Source organism: Aricia agestis, chromosome 21 (genome assembly GCF_905147365.1).
Source record: "Aricia agestis chromosome 21, ilAriAges1.1, whole genome shotgun sequence".
NCBI classification, from domain to species: domain Eukaryota; kingdom Metazoa; phylum Arthropoda; class Insecta; order Lepidoptera; family Lycaenidae; genus Aricia; species Aricia agestis.
Genome location: NC_056426.1, coordinates 6218644 through 6242298, shown reverse-complemented (window position 1 = coordinate 6242298; position 23655 = coordinate 6218644). Strand labels below are relative to the sequence as shown.

The 23655-nt window shown below is 37.7% G+C and overlaps 1 protein-coding gene and 3 non-coding genes across 5 annotated transcripts in view; 2 read left to right on the top strand and 2 right to left on the bottom strand.

Moving 5' to 3' along the window:
* Positions 1-23655, bottom strand: part of LOC121737756 (soluble guanylate cyclase 88E) — a 42948-nt gene that overhangs the window by 1697 nt on the left and 17596 nt on the right. The window contains exons 3-15 of one of the 2 annotated variants that reach the window (XM_042129446.1): positions 20553-20834; positions 19965-20170; positions 18635-18758; positions 18015-18156; positions 11084-11210; positions 7611-7815; positions 6945-7091; positions 6524-6656; positions 5882-6109; positions 4389-4754; positions 3734-3848; positions 2237-2318; positions 1353-1509 (exon numbers count right to left, since the gene is read on the bottom strand). In XM_042129446.1, the coding sequence (XP_041985380.1) occupies positions 1353-1509; positions 2237-2318; positions 3734-3848; positions 4389-4754; positions 5882-6109; positions 6524-6656; positions 6945-7091; positions 7611-7815; positions 11084-11210; positions 18015-18156; positions 18635-18758; positions 19965-20170; positions 20553-20834 (2314 nt within the window). The remainder of the gene's footprint in view (positions 1-1352; positions 1510-2236; positions 2319-3733; positions 3849-4388; positions 4755-5881; positions 6110-6523; positions 6657-6944; positions 7092-7610; positions 7816-11083; positions 11211-18014; positions 18157-18634; positions 18759-19964; positions 20171-20552; positions 20835-23655) is intronic. The other variant, XM_042129447.1, reaches the window with a different exon arrangement.
* Positions 20419-20491, top strand: Trnaa-agc. The gene has a single exon. It is a non-coding gene; the product is annotated as a tRNA-Ala (tRNA).
* Trnaa-cgc lies at positions 21415-21486 on the top strand. The gene has a single exon. It is a non-coding gene; the product is annotated as a tRNA-Ala (tRNA).
* Positions 22262-22335, bottom strand: Trnai-aau. Its single transcript has one exon. It is a non-coding gene; the product is annotated as a tRNA-Ile (tRNA).

Below are 23655 nucleotides of genomic sequence, written 5' to 3'. Positions count from 1 at the left end.
TCCTAGCAGTCTTAGCGTGATAAAATATAGCCTATAGCCTTTCTTGATAAATGGGCTATCTAAAACTGAAATAATTTTTCAAATCGGACCAGTAGTTCCTGAGATTAGCGCGTTCGAATAAGCCCTTTCAAATAATTTCCCCCGTTTTTTCCACATTTTCCTCCATTTCTTCGCTCCTATTAATTTTAGCGCGATAAAATATAGCCTATAGCCTTTCTCAATAAATAGGCTATCTAACACTGAAAAAAATTTTCAAATCAGACCAGTAGTTCCTGAGATTAGCGCGTTCAAATAAGCCCTTTCAAATAATTTCCCCCTGTTTTTTTTCCACACTTTCCTCTATTTCTTCGCTCCTGTTAGACTTAGCGTGATAAAATATAACCTATAGCCTTCCTCGATAAATGGGCTATCTAACACTGAAAGAATTTTTCAAATCGGATCAGTAGTTCCTGAGATTAGCGCGTTCAAACGAACAAACAAACAAACTAACAAACTCTTCCCCTTTATAATATTAGTATAGATTTGAATATTTGAACTTCACAAATCTAGTGTACTACTATAGCGTGTGCGTTTTAAGATGATATGGGTGACAATTTTCATATTCCTTGCTACGGGTTTTTTTACAAGAAAACAAAAAGAAACAAAATGTAATAAATTATATTCCATCTACAAAAACAAATGTTTCCTATAATTGTAAATGAATAAAAATGAAAAGTTGCTAAATGCTTATTTATTAATATAAAATTTGTGAAATAGGAGTATAAAATCATTGTTACGAAAACATTTGAAAAATATCAGATGCATGAAACGGAACTTACGAGTATGTCAATAGAGATTGACTCTGTTGAATCGAAATCAAATCGATAAAAAAGGGCGGCCATCTTAAATCGCCGGCACCACTGAAATGTCAGTACGAAATCGATAATTTCGATTGAAATTCCTTTACGAAGTGATTCGATATTTTTAAACTATCGATTAATTTTTGTTAGGTAACTTAGGTACCTACTATTGTCAATTATAATGTGTCACGCATATCATCATAAAACGCACAAACTATAAGATAGAATCATTTTACTGCGGGGAAACACGCAGTATATATGCAGTGTACATATGCGAGGGGAACTTAATGTAATACTTGATAACAACTCCGTTGCTTCAAAATTCGCTTATCACGCGGGAACCGTACCTTTTTCCGGGATAAAAAGTATTCAATGTCCTTTCCCGGGAGTCAAAGTATCCCCATAACAAATTTCAGCAAAATCGATTCAGTGGTTTAGGCATAAGACAGACAGACAGACACACTTTCGTATTTGTAATATTATAAGTTACATGGGTTATGGGATAGAACTTACCCATATCATCCACGCAGTTCCTCGGCTCTTCTAGTACCGGGAGTCCAGGGGGTTCAGGAGAGTACGCGGGTAACACGGGAGCGGTCGGCGCGGGGGGCGGAGCGGGGGCGGTCACCGCCGCCGGCGCAGAGTGAGTCGGAGACATGGCTTTTACACACTGAGGAATAGGACATGTTAGTATTGGTAGATAGGTCTGTCAGTGAACTGTGAAGTCAAGAATCAAGGGCTTGACAGCCCTACAAGTAGTGGCGGCCTTACTCATTGCGAGGCCCTAGGCGGCACATCTTTGCGACGCTAGAGCGAGGCCCCGGCCGATTGCCATGTTCGTAACCCCCTAAGGCCGCCACTGGGCTACAAGGATTATGGCATATGACATAAACAGGGCGGTATTGCGTTAATTCTGTGAGCTGTCACAAAAAATGAGATCAGCGTTAGTTTAATTTCGTCCAGCGACCCTAGCACGGCCACAGTATATATTATGTGAAAGTATAGGAAAACTGTGGAGATAAACTGAAGGTACCGTTCCAATCAGAGTTTTTAATTTTTATACTTTCGCATTTCTACCGTGGCCATGCTAGAGCTACAGACTGCTACAGATATGAAAAGATACTCAGATGATATACATATTATACTAAAAAGGGTTGCATGATTGCGTGAAATGGTTGTCTTTCTAATAAACACTTGACCATCGGCAGTCTTGCACCAATTAACTTTAACTTTAACTGTAACTTTACCCACGCCTCTGGTGCAAGTCTTAGTTCTGATTCATGTCGCGCCATAAAAGATCCTTGTAGCACTGTAATTTTTTACATATTTTTTACTGAATTGTTGCGAAACTGGCATTTTTCGCATAAGATAAAGGGTCAAAACAAAGAATTGTGTACCGTTGCTTCTGGAAAGTGGTCCTGGTTGCGGGTTTTGGGCTGCGGCGCGGTGCCGACTCTGCAAGGGGACGTTGAACTGTAACTTAAGGGAAATGGATCGCTTGAAAATAATGACAATCCTCACTGGCATATACAGGTAGTCGAATTGCTCTGTTACGACTGGTATAAAAAGCTGGCAAGAGTCACATTGCTCCGTTGCGACTGGCATAATATGCAGCTAGCAAAATATGCCATATTATGCCATATATTTTATGCGTGGCGGCGTTGAACGCAATGTTTTGACAGGCAGGATGAAGTTGGAAGACACGATGCGCTGTAATTTGCAACCGTGTCGTGTTGTCGTGCGTCGATGCGATAATCCATTTCAACAATTTTCGGCATCGTAACGGAGCAATGTGGCATCTCCCAAAGAGAAGGCTGAACAGTGTGTGAACATGATATTGTATAAAAATTATGTTAAACGCATTGGCAGTCCCGTTATAACTGTACAAACAAGGGCGTCGCCAAGGGGGGGCAGGGAGGGGCAGCTGCCCCCCCCTAGAGATTCTAAAAAGTTGCCAAATATAATGCAAACAACGACCACTATAATATTAAAATCTGGTAATAGATTAAGGCTCGTAGTAGAAGTGAAAAGCTTTATGTGCTGTCGAATTTACCAACAATTCATACATTCTTTTCTCATTCATAGAGAATAAGAAAAGTATGAATTGTAGTAGGTAAAGTCAACTTGCCCCCCCCCCCCCCTGCGCCATCGTTGGCGACGCCCTTGTGTACAAAATAATGTTTTTCAGACTTTTTAAGGTGAATGTGCTCTTGATTTTTATCTCAAAATTTACTTTCATTCTCCAATCAAAAAATAGACAAGTTACGCCTCTAGTCCACCGACGCTGCGAACGGCGAAACAGCGGCGACCGATTTACTGTCTCATCCGCCACACGACAGTTCGTTATACAGGGCGCAATTAAACCTTCCTGCCAAATTTGGCTATATTGATCCTTGTTAAAAATAAAAATACACGTATTTTTTCTTTTATAATCACTCAGTACTAAAATGTTGAGAAATAGCTTCCGAAAGTTATCCTTAAAAAACACTACAATTAATGGACACGACGCGTCGCCCGCGCGTGATTTAACCCCGCGCGCGCGCCTCCCCCCACGATACCCCCGCCCATTCCCCCGCGGGCCCGCACCGCGAGTGACCGTTCTGCAACGATTTCAAATGGGATAAAATATTGTCAATAAAAAAAATAACAACCAATTTTTTTTTGGTTAAATGGACTCTCCTAATGATACCTAAGCCCTGGAAAAAATTTGGCAGGAAGGTTTCGCAGAGTTTTCGCAGTTCGCAGCCGCGTCGGTGGACTAGTCGAGGCGTTCGTTCAAAATACCGACTGTTGTTAATGTCAACCAATCCAACATTGTCATGTTGGTTGGTATGTTCAAGTGGAAGCAGCTTGTGTAACGTAGTGTGAATACTGAATACGCATCAGGAGTTTACCAGAAGGAGGAGTCAAGGCTGTCCAGTGTCCGTTGAGGGTCGAGCGACTCCGCGTCCGTCCACGCGCCGCCAGCGCTTATCGACGTGGAACGGGACTCGGGGACCAAACGCCGATCTAAGGGACAACGAAAATATTTCATGATACCATTTTGATGCCATTATTTTACTATTATGATGACACGATGTTGTCTTTATGGTGGCATTATGGCAAAATTAGAGTGCTATTATCTCAATATTATGACGACATTTACGTGCTATTATAGTGGCACTATTGTAGCATTTTGATTTCAATACGTTGCGTACGCCGTTATGATGGCATTCAGACTCAATTATGGCGCTATTATAGTGTCATTATGACGATAGTATGGCGCCATTACAAAACAGTTTTAATGCCATTATGTTGCCAATTGCCATGATGAAATCAATACGTCATCATTTCGATGCCATTATAACGCTATTATGCCACAATAATTATAATATCACTATAACGTAAGCTGAATTCATTACACCATTTAGTACCTGAGACTACCTTAAAATCAAAAAATATTTATTTCCAAATAGGTTAACAAAGTTAACACTTTTAGAACGTCGTGTAGCTACATGAGGCCTACCACCGGTTCGGGAACTACCCCGCCGAGAAGAACCGGCTTCTTACCTTTATCAGTCCTATTGGGCGAGTTGGCGATACTCCGCCGTGCAACATCCTGGAAGGTCACCGGAGAGTACATCCTCCTCTCCTCAGTGGGTGACGTCACCGTCGGCGGCGTCGGCACCGTTTTCGGCAGCAGCTGCAGGTTGCCAGTGCTGTTCCTCGCGACCGGCACGGAGTTTGGCAGGTGGAAGCTGCCAGAGTTGAACTCCTTGTAGTTGAACTGCTGAGCTGAGTGTTCCGCTATGCTCTCCCTCACGTCGGCAGCTCGCTCCCATTCCAGTTCGGTGCCGGGTTGGATTTGGGAGGATATCAGTTTTGTGAGCGATGGCCTCGATTCTCTTCCTTCTAGCCAGTATGTTTTCATGACACCTGGAAATTTACAAAAGACATATTTATCATTTGTCTGAATTAAAAAAAATACTAAAATGTAAACAATTCAGTAAAAGCTAATTGTTTGGCGTTTATTGAATTGCTAATTTTGACGTTTGAGCAAGCCAGCTTATGTCAGATAATGTTGTCATTACTCTGTGGTAGTCATAATTGGTCATAATACGAAAAATACTACTCAGTTCACAATGGAGCAGTCTGTTTTGTCTATGGTTTTGTGCTCGTTTTGTGTCACGTGACCGCTGGCTGGCTGGAAAATCACTGGAAAATAGAGCTCATAGTACCAAAACGACAGCCAGTCACTTTGAGGACGTAAAGTGAACGGATTTAAGAGCTTATGATACAGGCCCTGCACCATAAAGTTAATATACCTAGCGGAATAGAGAAACAAAGGCCTGAGCAAGCGAGATGTCACTATCAGTAACACTGCGTGGTAAAAAGAGACGTGTGATACATGACAGCAGCACTTTTTTTTCGACGTCCAGTCGGCACGTGCCGCACGTTGACAATTTAATCTTATAGAATTCATGTTCAATCATGCTTGTGTAAGTGTATACGTACACATATTTTTCACACAGATGAAAACCAATTTCGGTTTCGTTTGACAGCTCGAGATTGTTGCTCTATTCCGCTAGGTATATTAACGTTATGGTCTGTACCTAAAGTGTTGCTTCAAAAATACATCATAAGAGATCAGTCTCTTATTTTTGAAGCAACACTTCAAACAACAACACAAACAACAACAAACAACAACAACAACAACACAAAACAACAAGCAGGCCAGCACAAACTACCAAGCCAGATTAGCGCAACTTGTGGATTCCGGGGTCCACTTGATTCTGGCCGAAAGTGATGGAATTTTTCGTAACTATTATGAAAGAATAATATCTAAAGAAAATAAATAATATTATGATTATAGTAAGTGGGCTCAATTCCTTGTTTCACTTCACTTCATTTATTCTATGTTTGTGCATCAATTTTATGCCACTCCGAATTTTCTACTCCCTTTTATTTATGTCTTTACCTAATTTCGCTCCTCTCAGTCATCTTCGCCACCAGGTCCTGCATTTTTCTCTTACCAACGTTCTCTATCTCTTTCTACCACTCACCTTTCCCTTTCACCTGTATCTCCCCTCTCTCTGTCATCCTGTAACACGGCGACAGCAGCTCCTGTGTCGTCTGCGATATGTGGATCCTCATCGCCTCTGAGGTGGACTCCATGCGAGAGGCGGTGTTGACGGAGTCTCCGAAGAGGCAGTACCGCGGCATCTTCAGACCAACTATACCAGCGACCACCGCGCCGGAGTGGACACCGACGCGGATGGATAGATGGGACCCTGGAAAATATATCGAGTCTATTAGGGGTTTAGTGGTCTAAGTGTGGTCGTTTATGTATTTTTCGCCTTTTTTCGTATACCTTTATCCATAGAAGTATAAAACTTTTAGGACTCATTACTTGGCGATAGGGTTCACTTTTCAGAATTTTTGGTCTGTATAATTTGCTCTAATAAATTTTACGTATTTTAAAGGTATTCATAATTCAAGGGTAGCTAATAATGAATAAGAGATTAGATTACAGATCTTGAATAGATCATTGTCTCTTTCTTTTGAAACAGTAGTTCCTTTTCATATTATTTTATAAATTGAAGATAAATTCTTCAACGCCTTTAATCTAGTGCAAAAAATACGTGAGAAACCAAATCCGTCAACTTGTGCTATCTCCAAGTGATTCCTTGTACTGAGTATGTTACCTGTGCTAGGATCCTTAAGGTCCTTTATAGCGTCGACCATGTCCAGTGCCATGTCACACACCTTCTCCGCGTGATTGTCTTCTTTCTCTGGTGCTCCAGAGACCACCATGTACGCGTCACCGATAGTTTCCACCTGATGGAAAACCCTGTTTTACTACTAAAATAATATTTATAAGCCAAAAATACTCATTCATATAGTACACTGTATAATCAATATAAGTAATTAATTTTGTTGCTGCTCGAGCCTTAAAAACCCTCTGAAATTAGTTTTATTTAATTAAATCACTTATACGTGAATCATGAAAAGATATTTAACGTATTAATTACTATCATCGCTGCTCTCTTTTACGAATGTTGCCATCTCATTTCCTTGCGCAAAAAGCTAAAATAATACTATACAGTATAATATTATTGTCTTTACCTTATAAACCCGGTTCCTCTCTGTGAGGGTATCGAATATGGAGTACATGGCGTTAAGCATGGACACCACCTCCATCGGCGTAATCCTTGAGCATATCTCCGTGAAGGTCACCACGTCGGAGAAAAGAATCGACACGCTGTCAAACATCTGAAATAAACGTGGTCAGAAAATGGATCCTTGTGGTACTACCAATGTAATCTGATTAGGTTGTGAATTTTAATGCAAGATTTTGTCATTAATATCATGGATTGATCCAAAGTCCAAACCAATTTGTACACTGAATATAAAAAATAGTGTGATGATATTTTGTGTACACAATTCGAAGACAGATGGCGGACCATTAAGTTTAGACTTTATAAATTATATTATCAGGATTCACTATTAACTTTAGAGCTAATCGTGAATCCTGATAATTTTATGTAAGGCAAGGCTTAACACAACGCGATCTAATTTCGTAGGTAACTTTCTCTGATACAAATCGATTCATAGGCAGTTGACGGACCTACGTCGTTTGATCGGATTATGTTAATTCAATATAAGTCTTGATATTATGTCGGCTGAGTTCGACACTCGACGAATCTATGTCTCTGATAGTATATGGGCTTCGCTGGATTTAGTTCTATCTTCACTATTTAGTATGTATTTAATCTGTGGTCTTATATTTACCTCACAGGTGTCAATCGGGTTCTCCCCGTTCCTCAGTCTGTCGGCCACCTGTTTCGGTATCATTTGGTACAACAGCTCATCCGTCCTCTTCATCTCCTCATCCAACTTCCTCATTGACTCCTCCAACTTCTTGCTCTTCTGTTGCTCCTGGTCCAGGGCCAGCTTTAATTCCACTGACTGTTGCGTACCAGCCAACATTAAGTCTCTGAAATATGCGATTCATATTAAATGAAAAATGCGAAACTGTATGTCTGTTACCTTTTTACGGTTAAGTCGCTGAACCATTTTTGCTAGGTACTCGTATAGAGTTAGTTTGAGTCTCGGAAATGGACTTTTTTACTTTTTATCTCGAGAAAAATGTACGGTTCCCGCGCGATAACCGATAGTCTGCGCAACGGAGATCAACAAGTCTTTTAGTAGGGGAGGTCGTGCTATTTTTTGCTAAGTCATTTCATACCGACCAAATTTTTGTCCAGCGGTAGCTTAATATTTATCAATCAATATAATCAGCGTCAGTCGCCGCTGTTAACTGAGAGTATTTCAAAGTTGTAAAAAAAATAATTGTGAAAAGTGATTTTATACCGAATGAAAATTTTAGGGATGATTATTGAGGTCATGCCTAGCCATAAAAGCACCGTCAGCTGTTTCGCAGATGGGGGATTAAACGTCAGTCGCGTTACTGAACTATGTTAAAAAAGTTGAAATATAAAGTCATTTCATACCGTACAGGTGAATGTTAATACCTTTTAAATAATAAAGACCACCGTCAGTCGTTAATATGAGGGTGGAAAACCCGTCAGCTAGCGACACAACTAATAACTATGCTGCACTTTCAATGTAATATCTGAGCGCGTCGCGTAGTCACTTTGGTAGATGAACTGACGACCTTTTCACCCACATACATTCAGCTGACGGTGATTTTCGTGTGAATTAACAATTAAACTGTCTTATATAGCAATTTTATTTTGGTATAATATTGATTTAATACTCGCCTCCATCTTTAATTACGCCTCCGTGGTTTAGTGGCTTAGAGCGTGGCTCTTGACTCGGGTCGTGGGTTATTTCCAAGTTTGATTAATACAAATGCTAATGTCGTTTATTGTGACTCGTTTAAATTTGGAACGCAATTTTTTTTGTTCTCAGGTAAAGATAATAATATGTCGGGGTAATTACTTGGTCTTACATTCGAATTTACGAATTATAACTTTTTTAATAAAAATTAAAGAAAAATTAACATTTAAAATAATCATCATACTTTATACTAAAAAAAATATCATCATACTACCTCTTTAATAATAATTAATAGTAAAATTTTAATAAAGTGAATATTAAGGGGGGCTTCCATACAAAAAACGCAATTTTTTGCCTACTTTCGCTCTGTGACGGAACCCTTATGCACGAGTCCGACTCGCACTTGACCGATATTTTATTTTATAAGCTAAACGATTACTTCGCCGTGTGTAAACCGTTTTTCAAAATGTTTCTTTTAATGTTTAGGGTATCATCCCAATTTAGTACCATGTGATGATCTTGGTTTTATAATATATTCTTAACATATGCTGCCAAAAAGTAAGATTTTTATCAACGTATACCATGGCTCGAAAGGTGCTGAGAGAACTCCTAACTCCTTTATAGATACAAGTTTGGCGGTTTCAGCGTTGTTTTAAGAACGAAAAGCACATGGCAATATGCAAATTACATCATCATTATCATCACTGCGTGCATCACCACCTTATGACACTATTTTTGGTACTTTTCATGGTCTTTTAGATCGAAACTCGAGCTTGCGAGTGATTTTAATAATTATAGTTATGTTGTTTCAACTTTTCAACGGTGACCAAGGTGGCAATTTGATCTATGAGGTATGTGGGGAATTTTTAAAAATGTATATGGAAACTTATGGTGATTTCAGTTTTGTGCTACCAAAAAGTAAGATATTGTACCAAAGTATATCACTGTTCCAAGGGTGCTTAGAGAACTCCTAACTTTATAGATATGAGGCTTGAATTCCACCAGGACATCAAGTAAACAATAAAAATAATGTATGATAATGTGATTGGAAAGTAATTTCAATTTGCTGAGAAAACTAAAATGATAACTCGTTGTGCGTATAACATTCTAGACTGCGTAGTCTAAAATGTCATAATTGAGTATTAAAATAATATTAAACCAAATAAAATTGCTATATAAGACAGTTTAATTGTTAATTCACACGAAAATCACCGTCAGCTGAATGTATGTGGGTGAAAAGGTCGTCAGTTCATGTACCAAAGTGACTACTACGCGATGCGCTCAGATATTGAAAGCGCAGCATAGTTATTAGTTGTGTCGCTAGCTGACGGGTTTTGCACCATCATATTAACGACTGACGGTGGTCTTTATTATTTAAAAGGAATCAGCATTCACCTGTATAAATTTTGTACGGTATGAAATGACTTTATATTTTAAGATTTTTAACATAGTTCAGTAACGCGACTGACGTTGAATCCCCCGTTTGCGAAATGGCTGACGGTGCTTTTTTGGTTAAGCATGACCTCAATAAATACTTTTCGCAATATTTTTTTTTACAACTTTGAGATACTCTCAAATTTTAACCCACCACTTCTGAAGCAGCTGACGATCAAAGCTGTTATGTATTAGTGGAATACTATTATTGTAACGATTTTCGCTCGGTATGAAATGACTTTTCAAAACGAGCGCGACCTCCCCTACTATTATTAAGTATTATTATTTAAGTTTCATTAGATGTGCACTTATCATTCATGCAATGCGTAGGATTAATTTCATTATTAATTACGCTTTACGTTTTTATTTTTTGTTTTACTTTCAGTTTACGCTCTGTAAATTGTGATTTAAATGATAAGATCTTATTATAATCCGTTACCTGACTAAACTGGTGTTATTATATGGACGCTGTTAAGATCATCCCAAAAAAATTGCGTATCTTACCAAAAAATAAAACCTTATGAATGCAATCATGTGTATGTATGTGTATATATATGTGTATACATGTATATATAGAAGTATATAGAATCTGCTTTGGCCATAATAATGTATGTACTTAATTGGTTTTTGGAAAAGTATATGTTATTAGTTAAGTAATAAAAATTGCGAGGATGAGGAGCCTGGTGACCTGAAACACAGGCCCAGCCTAGCTTAGGCACCAGACTCGTACAATATAATATTTGGGAATAAGAATGTACTTAACTACTAAGGACAAGATTGTATCTACTGTTAAACAGCTCTATATTGTATTGTACTGAGAAATAAATATTTATCTTATCTATCTATCTATCTTATCTAATAATGTAATATGTAGTGAGTATAGTTTTTAGTTTTTTACTCTATTCACTAGTAAAGACTTTTTGGTACAGTTTATGATAAATATAATATTGAGAAATTTAATTTAAAATCATGTTCCTGAATCCTTCCTGCACGAGTTGGACTCGCACTTGGCTGATGGCTCCACTCACCTGCTGAAGTCATGCATGGACAGATCATTGATGTACAGCCCCGTGGAGACCAGCGCCGCGAGGTCCGGCATCACCGGCGTACCCAGGTACATCATCATCCGCCAGTTGTCCATGTAGATCATCTGACCTGGAATATATCCTGGTGGGTTATGCGAGCCTAGTATATGCGAATATCCTAAGTGCTCAGAAAACACGATTTCTCTATTGCTTTTCTAGAATTGCCGATTAAAATGTATAAAATTGACGTGACAATATTATTATGTTAATGTCAATATCAACGCATATATGTTAATAATTTTATACATCGAAAGATCGGCGATTCTGTAAAGAAGCGATAAAGAAGACGTGTTAGTTAAACTTCCAGGGTGTTTACAACTTTTAAATATATTTTATTTGCGTTACGACTATCATATTATATTTACAGGCAGTGCCGGTTTTGTCACTACCAGCGCCCTGGGCGAGAATTTTTCGCGCCCGGGGTGCTAGTAGTGCTAAAAAAGGGGCTCCTACGGCTTTTTCTCTGCCTTCGGCGACCCCTTTTGTCCGGCGTCCTAGGCGGTCGCCTAGCATCGCCCTCTCCTAACGCCGCTACTGTTTGTTACTAGTTGTTTACAGGAATGAGGAAATCGGGTCCTGATAAGACCGTATATTTTTGGTCAAAATAAGGAGTATATTATCACGATTCCGTGATAATATTGATGGTGTAGGCCGAATCGCAGTATCCCAGTACTTGTGAATCGCGTGATACTAGAATCATGATAATGTTGATGCGTGTAATACCTGCCAATCACTCTATCAGCTATTTGTATTTATAAAATCTGTTACGTAGTTTTAAAGATTTTTAAAGGGAACAAAGGGACATAAGGGAAAAAAGCGACTTTGTTTTATAATACGTAGAGATTAGAACCTAATTTAATAAACAAAATACTTACTGTGCAAAAGTGATTGCTACGGTTTTTACGTATATCTAATATTATCTGGTGAATGTAGTCTCAGTTCTAAAATATTTTACATAATAAATTACAGTTATAAGTTATAACATAGCATGAAAGCGTTTTGTACAGCATAATAATAATTATACATAAGTAATATTATCTAGTTAAGTATAATATATTATGTAAGTACAATTTTTATGTACTTAATTTTAATATTCCTAACACAAATTAATTGTTACCTATTAGATAAACTTATACTTACATTAAACAGCATAATTACAAATATTTTGTAAAAATAAACATTTTAATAAGAAAGATACACACACCATGATATTATATTTGTAGGATAAAAGATGCTCTAATAATTTTGTGTTTTATACAGCATTGGTGATCCGTGCTAGAATCTAATATTTCAGAATACCTTTTAAATGTAAATTAATGGTATCAGGCAAGGGTCTCCCATCATAGGCGAATCGTTTTTTCACCACCCTTGGACCTACGTTTAGCGGCGTGCAAGTAGACAATAGATTAACCTTACTGATAAAAAGATTTGAACCACAGACATAGATCTAGATAGATATCGCATGTATATTATGTACTATCAGAAGTTGATTCCTATGCAAATCGGGGACCTAAGTAGTTTGGTTGCGTTACGTCAAACCTAGCTGACAGATCACAATTAACATTGAATTGACATATTCGACCAAATAAGGTCTGTCAATTGCATAGGAATCAACTTCCTCGATGGTACTTCGCGTGCCATATCGCGCTCTCAAACGACGAGCGATGCTCGTCTTTCGAAAGTCTGTTCTTTATTCTGCTATCGGAATCGGACGTCAATCGGAATTTTAAAATTGCCTAAATGCCTAATTGTGCCATATTGAGCTGTAGAAATTCGAATAGAAACGTTGGCTTAGATAATAGACACGTTTGTTATCATCTGTACGTCACAGTAGGTGGGAAAAAAATGGCACGCTCGTTTTCATACAAATTGAGGAACATGCGGTATCTATCTTGATCTATGTCTGTGATTTGAACACTGTACAAATTCAATGTTTTGTTCCTGTATAATAAGCAAAAAAAAATCGCTTGACAGACAGGTACAATATTGTATAAATAACTAGAATATAGTATGAACTTTTTTCATTTGTTATCCATACTAATTCTTGACGTGGGAGAGCCATGCTTCGGCACGAATGGGCCGGCTCGACCGGAGAAATACCACGTCCTCACAGAAAACCGGCGTGAAACAGCGCTTCCGCTGTGTTTCGCCGAGTGAGTGAGTTTACCGGAGGCCCAATCCCCTACCCTTTTCCTTTCCCAACCCTCCCCTATTTCCTTCCGTACCCTCCCCTATTCCCTTCCGTACCCTCCCCTATTCCCTTCCGTACCCTCCCCTATTCCCTTCCTTACCCTCCCCTATTACCCCTTAAAAGGCCATCAACGCACCTGCAGCTCTTCTGATGCTGCGAGTGTCCATGGGCGACGGAAGTTGCTTTCCATCAAGTGACCCGTTTGCTCGTTTGCCGCCTTATTTCATAAAAAATATGTATTCTGTCTGTACCTTTTCACGATCAAACCGCTCAACCGATTTAACTAGTTAAAATGTAGTATGGAGATACTCTGAGTCCCGGGAAAGGACATAGGATATTTCATAAAAAAAAATAAAAATATTATAAATGCGAAAGTGTGTCTGTCTGTCTGTCCGTCTGTCTGTCTGTCTGTCCGTCTGTCTGTCTGTCTGTCTGTTACCTCTTCACGCCCAAACCGCTGAACCGATTTAGCTGAAATTTGGCATGGAGATACTTTGAGTCCCGGGAAAGGACATAGGATACTTTTTATCCCGGAAAAATGTACGGTTCCCGCGCGATAAACGAGTTTTGGCGCAACGGAGTTGCGGGCGTCATCTAGTATAAAATATTCCCTTTCGATGTCTTAGCGCCTGGCTAGTTTTAGCGCCATCTAGCGAAGAAAGTTTTTAAACGAGACGAAACTATAAGGGTGGGTTGCACCAACTTACTTTAACTATAGCTGTAACTTTAACTACAATGCAAAATGTCAAATCTTTGGTTAAAGTCAATAATGGACGCCATATTTGACAATAACCTTTCACAGACAAATAAGTCCACAAAAAATAGCCCATGGTCCTTTACATGGTCTACTTCTTATCTGTGCCAAATAACAGAAAAAATGCTGCTCCAGTAGTTCGTGAGATAAGCCCTTTCAAATAATTTCCCCCGTTTTTCCATAATTTCCTCTATTTTTTAGCTCCTTAGTCTTAGCGTAATAAAATATAGCTTATAGCCTTCCTCGATAAATGGTCTATCCAACACTGAAAGGATTTTTCAAATTGGATCAGTAGTTCCTGAGATTAGCGGGTTCAAATAAGCCCTGTCAAATAATTTCTCCCCGTTTTTTTGCCACATTTTCCTCTATTTCTTCGCTCCTATTAGTCTTAGCGTAATAAAATATAGCTTATAGCTTTTGTAAATAAATGGACTATCGAACACTGAAAGAATTTTTCAAATTGGACCAGTAGTTCCTGAGATTAGCGCGTTCAAATAAGCCCTTTCAAATAATTTCCTCCCGTTTTTTCAACATTTTCCTCTCTTTCTCCGCTTCTATTAGTCGCCTGTAGGCTGTAGCCTTTCTCGATAAATGGACTATCTAACACTGAAAGAATTTTTCAAATCAGACCAGTAGTTCCTGAGATTAGTGCGTTCAAATAAGCCCTTTCAAATAATTTCCTCCCGTTTTTTCAACATTTTCCTATATTTCTTCGCTCCTTTTAGTCTTAGCGTGATAAAAATATAGCCTTATGGCCTTCCTCGATAAATGGGCTATCTAACACTGAAAGATTTTTTTAAATCGGACCAGTAGTTCCTGAGATTAGCGCATTCAAATAAACAAACTAACAAACTCTTCCGCTTTATAATATTAGTATAGATATACCTATATATATATATATATATATATATATATATATATATATATATATATATATATATATATATATATATATATATAAAACTCAAAGGCAACTGACTGACTGATTGACATAGTGATCTATCAACGCACAGCCCAAACCACTGGACGGATCGGGCTGAAATTTGTCATGCAGGTAGATGTGGGCATGTGCGGGCAGAAGCTCGTTTTCGATAAATGGACTATCTAACACTGAAAGATTTTTTTCGGACCAGTAGTTCCTGAGATTAGCGCGTTCAAATAAGCCCTTTCAAATATATTTCCTCCCATTTTTTCCACATTTTCCTATATTTCTTCGCTCCTTTTAGTCTTAGCGTGATAAAAATATAGCCTTATGGCCTTCCTCGATAAATGGGCTATCTAACACTGAAAGATTTTTTTAAATCGGACCAGTAGTTCCTGAGATTAGCGCATTCAAATAAACAAACTAACAAACTCTTCCGCTTTATAATATTAGTATAGATATACCTACTTCACTACAGAAAACAATTTCTTGTCATAATGGCAATTAGTTAAGTAATTAAGTAGGGTAGCAGTATTAGCCCATGGCCCCACAAATTCAAGATCCGCTCCTGAACCCACCCTAATAATATTATTTCTCAATGCAATGTCGTACAGCGTATTACTATCAAAGAAATTGATTCCGGCAGTTGACGGGATCCATCATCTACACTACTATTATAAAGAGGAAAGATTTGATTTTTTGTTTGTTTGTTTGTTTGTTTGTTTGTTTGAGTCGAATAGGCTCCGAAACTACTGGACCGATTTGAAAAATTCTTTTACCATTGGAATCCTGCATTATTTCTGCTGAACATAGGCTAATTTTTATTTCGGAAAAATATAAGGTTCCGTAAGATATTTGGGATTTTCGGACGCAAGGTTTAAAAAATCAACCAGAAAAGTTACTTATTTTGCGTACGCTGCCTAAACTATAAAAGATAGAGGCATAAAATGTTCTAAGTAATTATAGATCTTTTAAATATCTACAAAAAAGTCCGCGACACACTATACCTATCTATGTTGAGTGAGGCACAATAACCATTTTTTTATTAAAAAATCTAGATTTTTTTTTGGACTATATTTAAATGCGTTTATTTAAATCATGCTATTGACCCTTATCAAAATAAATTATTTCATCACTAAGTACAGTTAATGTAGATAATATTTGGTCTTTGAATGATTAAAATTGGACGTTTGGTTTTAATGTTATGGCGAAATTAAAATATTACGATTTCTGCTGCACGTTGCGAATTGGGCGTCAAGGCGCGATGCGCGGGTGTGCGTGCGGTAGGGGAGAGATTTAATTATCAGTGCCACAGACTCGCCCGGAGAGTCCACGTAAATATTACCTCGATCGTGGGAATCGCAGACACAATAGATTTTCAATAGTTATGCGACAGCCGGGTGCTGCTTTATTGATTTGATATAGACTATCGTGCTTCATTATTATAATCCTAATTTCAAAAAAGCTTTAAAAGTTATGACTACGAAAGTAATATTTTTAGAACTTTTTAAAATAAGTTTTGAATGACTATTATTTTTGATTGCTATTATAATTAATTAATTTCTTTAACTATAAATCTCCAATAGCGGCAGCCGGCTGCCAGCATAACAATTGAAGATCTATTGTGTCTGCGATACCCACGATGCCGATGCACGATGGAAGTATTAATGCATATTTTTTAATCCACACTATTTCTGCTGAATATAGGCTATATTTAATGAGAGAAAAAAGGGAGGTATTAAGTGTTAATAATTGTGTGAAAAATCTACCAAAATATTCCTTCTTGCTTATGCTTTATAAATTATAGACTATACTTACTTATCGCAAAGTGATGTACTATAGTCTTATAGAGGACATTAATATCAACGTAAAAGTCCGCGATATCGTATGTCTGACTACTACAATTATTATTATCTTACAATAACTACTTTTTAATCTAAAAATATGCAATAGTAACGTTGCGCTGGTACAAACCATGCCAAACTACTTATCAGCAGGTATTAGTACTTACCAGAGGAGTTTTTAAATTCGCTGAATCCTTCTGGACTTCCACCACACGAACTGACGTTAAAAATCGGAATTCCAATCATGCTTTTGAGAAATTTATGCCCACCAAATATGTGCAATGGGACAAGGCTGCTTATTAAAGAATTAAAGGACAATTTAATTGTAGCTACCATTATCACCGGCCCAGCAGCTGGTCAACTAGCTCATATACCGAGGATACCGATGATTCCAACTGATCTGCCAATCCCATTTAAACGGCTTCAATTTCCGGTAAAAATATCTTTCGCATTGACTATTAACAAGTCCCAAGGTCAAACTTTCAAATTAGTAGGCATCGACCTACGAAAAGAATGTTTTACTCATGGTCAACTATACGTTGGCCTATCCCGAGTTGGAGCTGCTGATAATCAATTTATTTTGCTGCCACAAAATAAAACAACATCAAATATCGTTTACAGGGAAGCTTTAACCCAATTTTAATGGAATCTTTTACGCAAAAAGAAGTATGGTGTAAAAAAACATAAAGCGCAAAAGTACAACAAAAATACTTTATACAAAAACAAATAGAAAATTTCAAAATGTATATAATAGTAGATGTAGGTAAGCATAAAATAATAAAGCATAAAACTACAAAAAAAAAACATAAAATATTTTAAACAAAAAAAAAAAACATGAAGAAATTGCAAAATATTATAAATAATAGTATCTTCTGCAGGTAAGGATAAAATAATCAAACATAACACTTAAAATATAAAAATATAAAAAAAAAATACAATAAAAATGTGTTATATGTACATAATAATTATAATATAGTAGTTGCAGGCTAAATAATGTAAACTATTTTTATGTTCTGCTTAACTTAAAGATTGACTACCTTTATTTAAAAAAAAATAATTTAAAAACCAATGTCCACCCGTGCGAAGCCGGGCCGGGCCGCTAGTCCATTATAAATTTATTACTTTTTATTAAAATATTATATCCTCTAATTATAATAAATTACCTTTAAGCCGTAAATTTTTCTCAGTAGCACAGTCCGACTCGTCTGATAGTCGCAAAAGTTCATTCCTCTTGTCAGTTGCTCGCTCATGAATAACTGCCTCCACCGTGACTAGCTCGAAAATGTTATTTGTGCGATTTAAAATCTGAAATTAAATAAATAGTACAGTATTAGAGTACCAGCATTGGTCCATCATGAACCATGGTACCAGCTATAAAGGGTGGGTTGCACCAGAGGCGTAGTTACAGTTAAGGGGTTATGGTCAAATATGGTGTCTATTATGGACTTTTACTAGGGATTTGACAGTTCATTTGACATTTTGTTATGGTTAAAGTTATAGTTAAAGTAAGTTAGTGCAACCCACCCTTAATAGTTTTTGTACCAGCTAGCCCTGTAACTTTTTCGTGACGGAAATCAAACTCGATGCCAAATTACACAGTCAAGTCTGTGCGAAGTTTTTTTGTTTTGTATTTAAAGCTACCTACCTATCTGAAATCACGCCAGCATGTGCGTGCGACTGATTCATCATTCAAGTCGTTTCTAGAATGAAGATAATCGACTATACCTTTTTTTATACAGTGCGGCAAGGTTTTCAACTATGTAGCCCATAAAAATATACTTACAGTTTGAAATTTAAATGCAATTAACGGTCGCACGAGGTCAAACCAGTTGGTTATCTTCTTCCCGACCAAATCCGGTAGAATAACCATCAGAGAATTACCTATGCTGCGTACTACCATGTCGGAACTGAAAAAGAAGGTATTATTTGTAAGATATATCTCAATGGTAATGCTGAATGCACCATGGAAGAAATTGATTAATTTTGGCAGACCTTATTAATTTTGGTCGGGTTATGTCAATTTAGGGTGGTTTGCACCAGAGGCATGGTTAAAGTTAAAGTTATGGTCAAAGTTATGGTTATAGAACAAGGCTAATTTAACTTTAACCTTAACTTTGACCACAGAATTTGACAGAAGACGTTGCTGGTCCGACAAGGCTATAAAGTTTAAATGAACGGGGGCTGGGGCGCTGCTGGTAAAGGAGAACTGTCAAAAATTGCGTTTTTTTTTTTTTTTTTTTTTTTAATGAAATAAGGGGGCAAACGAGCAAACGGGTCACCTGATGGAAAGCAACTTCCGTCGCCCATGGACACTCGCAGCATCAGAAGAGCTGCATGTGCGTTGCCGGCCTTTTAAGAGGGAATAGGGTAATAGGGGAGGGTAGGGAAGGGAAGGGAATAGGGGAGGGTAGGAAAGGGAATAGGGTAGGGGATTGGGCCTCCGGTAAACTCACTCACTCGGCGAAACACAGCGCAAGTGCTGTTTCACGCCGGTTTTCTGTGAGAACGTGGTATTTATCCGGTCGAGCCGGCCCATTCGTGCCGAAGCATGGCTCTCCCACGTACAAACGTTGCGTTTTTGTATGATGACAGCGTTCCTTTTTTCGCCACGTTCATTTAAAGCCTTGTTTGCTCTATGGTTATGGTTAAATATGGCGTCCATTTTTAACTTTAACCAAAGATTTGACGTTTTGCATTGTAGTTAAAGTTATAGTTAAAGTTACAGTTATAGTTAAAGTAACCTGGTGCAACCCACCCGTTAACTCGTGATTTGTCGGTAGGTCCGCCATCTGCCTATGGTTTAGCTTCTCCAATAACATTCCTTTTATGCTGTGTATTTTTATACTTTGTCCACATTGTGCCTTTTTCTGTTCATCAAGGGCATGCCTTATAGCGCTGTCAACAGCGAACGTGAGGCATGCCCGTAACGCGCGTTGAAATCGTAACGCGCGCTATGACACTTTTCTTTCAACGCGGGTGGATTTTGACGCGCGTCACGGGCATGCCAGACCTCCGCTGTTGACTGCGCTATAACGCATGCCCTTGTTGAACAAAAAAAGGCATAATGTGGACAAAGCTAATGTTCTGTTCAAGTTCTTACCTATATGACTTACCCAAAAACAATACAGAAAGGAAAAATTTCAAATAGAACTGACGCGCTGATTGGTAAATGTTTTTCTTCTCTCGTCATTGCCAAAGATGCCAATGTGAACGCCCGATTGTCAAAGGTCAGTTGAAAAGTCACATGGACCGTGTCGAATAGCAATTCCTCTCGTAGTAACTCAATGCGCATCTCCTTGTGATAAAAGTGTCGGGCTACCTAAAAATATCACCAGTTTAAATTAAAATTACGTGAAAACGCCATCTAGTGTCTAACATGGTAAAACCTTAATCAGAATGGTTGATTAACACTGCTCTAGTTTTTATTATTCGTAGCACTGCTCACAGGAAATTGTAAATTATTTGAGTAAGAAACTGTTTGTAGGAAATTTGTAATAAATTAATTTATTGTGGTACAATTACGTAAGTTGCGATATATCATTGGTAATTTCAACAAAGCATTTATCAGGGGGCGTAGCTCAGATGGTAGAGCGCTCGCTTAGCATGCGAGAGGTACCGGGATCGATACCCGGCGCCTCCAAATTTATCTTTTTAATTTTTTTGTACTTTTTTGTTTTTTTTTTTAAATAATAAAAAATAACCTCTCTTATCTGTCCCATAGCGTAGTAAACGAATCCTCTTCTTTTAGACCTATAATGCAATGTCAAACCGTGTCTAGTTTCGTTCTCGCATATAAAACTTGGCGCCCGCATTCGTGGGTAACTAAACTTGAGATATTCGTGCAGATTGTCCAATCCGTTGAGGAAATCCCGCATATGCCGGCCGAGGACTGACAAAACTCTGTCGTATCCGTACTGAGAGACGAACCCGACGAAATACACGCCCATTTGGTCCATAAACTCCCTTTCTGTTATTCCTAGTACCTGAAAAAAAAATTTAAGTATAGTTTTACAAAGTTATAAAGTCTTTTGTTTGGATAGGATTTAGGAATAAAATTAAGACGATCGGATAAAATGAAAGGACATAATATTATTATTAAAATTCAAAAGCAACATAAGCGAACAAACATTGCTTTTATATTTTTGTAGGAATTCAACTTCACTTTAATACTAGCAGTCCTAGCAGAGATCGACATGTACTTACTAGTTAGTAAGCAGGTAAAATGGTAATATAGCTTATAATAAAGGTTTTAAGGTTCAAAGCCTTTATACTTAAAGGAATAAAAATTGAACTCCAAAAATGTACCATTAAATATTATTATGATGGTACCAGACACCAGTGCAGTGGTACAACCACGCTACAACTGCTGACCACGTGATTTCGTATGCGCTGATGTAAATGAGTTTTTTTAATATTAGTCGTATTGCTATGTACTAAGGTTTAAATTTTGAAATACGTGGTACTTATAATATACTGTCGTAGTTTATGCGTGGTACATAATATTTTATGACCGTACAACATTTATAAAAACATATGAATCACTATTTCGCCATCTTATTTACCGGGGGTGTAACTCAGTGGTAGAGTGTCTGCTTCGCATGCTGAAAGTCCTGGGTTCAAATCCCAGCACCTCCAATCTATCGTTTTGATTTTTAAAATCGTCGTTTGTTTTTCGTTTCATTTATGATTATCTGGATGTTCTGCGCGGCTTCGCCCGCGTAATTTAAGAATGTATCGGAAACCATACATTTTTCCGCAAAAAAAAAAGGAACCTATGTCCTTTCACGTGGTCCAAATAACGTACGTTCAAATAAGCCCCTTCAAATAATTCCTCCGTTTTTTCCACACTTTCCTTTATTTCTTCGCTCCTATTAGTCTTATTAAATTATTCAGCATTCGCTCTATCATATTTGGCTGGATGTAAAAAGAATGAATGAACATGACATAAGCCCGGGTTAGTTGACTCTGGGTCTGGGATAAATTCTTCTGGTGCAATATGTAGTATCATAGTATTGAGTAGAGTTAAAAATTAAAAACGTTAACACTGAGTTATTAAGCCCCGGGTTATTTATTTAACTCAAAGTTTTGGCGCAAGTGGGCCTAGCGTGATAAAATATAGCCTTTCTCGATAAGTAGGCTATCTAACACTGTAAGAATATTTCAAATCGGACCAGTAGTTCCTGAGATTAGCGCGTCCAAACAAACAAACAAACAAACTCTTCCCAATTATTAGTATAGATTCGTTTGAGTTTGCTGCAAAGAATTAATTATGAAAATGTTAAAAATTGTTATTTCCCATAACTAAAACAAGTACAGAATAAGATTTTTTTCTTTCTATACAAAAATATTAGAATGAAAAAAAAGTATGTAGAATGAATATGAATGAATATTATGAAAGCCAAAAGACAAGTGGCCCATGAGGGGATCGAACCCGCGACCTTCGCGTTATTAGCACGACGCTCTAACCAACTGAGCTAATGGGCCGTCGATGTTGGATACGAAATAACTGTTAATATTTTAGGAATTTAATTTAGGCTCAAACCACGTAATAAACTAATAAGTATTAACAGAGATAATATTATATATTTTTTTGTATATTTTCTCTTAGATATTACTCGCGTTCCAAGCGATATATTATTATGAAATCAAATAATATTTACCACGTCCACTTCTGATGCAGAAAAATAGAATTAATATTATGAACAGGAATAATAAGGAGTGTAATTTTTCATGCGGTTTATTAACTTAGCTACAAGTAGCTACGCCATAGCTTATTTAGTAATCTGTAGCTCTACGCGTTGAATATACCCATGGGCGTACCCAGGCAGGGTTAATTTTCCTGGCAAGTGGGAATTAAAAACGTGTTACCTACTCTGCGCAAAATGAAGTGTTGGAAAAAAATATCTTTTCAGTCAGATAAAATAAAGTCAATTTTCATGATTTTTTGTTTCAATATACTTACCCTCAGAAATATACCAAACCGACCATCTTCACGAAACAGGTATGCTGCCCCCCTCTAGCTAAAATCCTGGGTAGGTACGACCATGAATATACCTCTATCAGTCTAAAATTTCGTTTTCAGTTCAGCTTTAGTTTTCTTTTGGCTTATCCAGCGATATAAGTCTTCGGCACTCTAACAACCGGCGTAAATTTTAATTTCTACTTTACGATCCATTGCATTTTACTGTGACACTCTGCGGGTCGTTTTCGGAAAACATAACTCCTCATTACGCGTAATAGGTTAAGTTAGAGAGAGCTTAAGGAATTTATTATGGTGTTACAAAATACTGCCATGCTGTCCTTTCCACAGAGTAATTTATTATAGTCCTTTCCATGGGCATATCGAGGTACGGGAAGGTGGGGCAGCAGCCCCCCCCTACAAGAGCGATTGGTCGTTAATGCTAACGAGTAACGAGTTTCATAACTAAACGTGGAGAGAGTTCAGAGTTGTGGGGTGAGAGGAGAGGCATTCATTCATTTCGTCCGCGAAGGCAAAGTAGTACTAACAGGGTACTTAGTAAGGTTACATTCGATAACTATTTATATCAGGAAACTTGTAAATGAAGACTTTTTAAAGGCAAAGATAAAACTTTGTGGGGACAACTCTCAAACAATTCCGTTGCGCAGAAATAAACTAATCGCGCGGGAACCGTACATTTTCGAGGATAAATTAATGCCCTTTCCCGGAAAATCGGTTTAAGTGTAAAGAGGTAACAGACGCACTTTCGCATTTATAATATAATTACCAGTGACGGATTAAGACTACTTGATGCCCTAAGCAATCCATGCCTGTGGTGCCCCCCT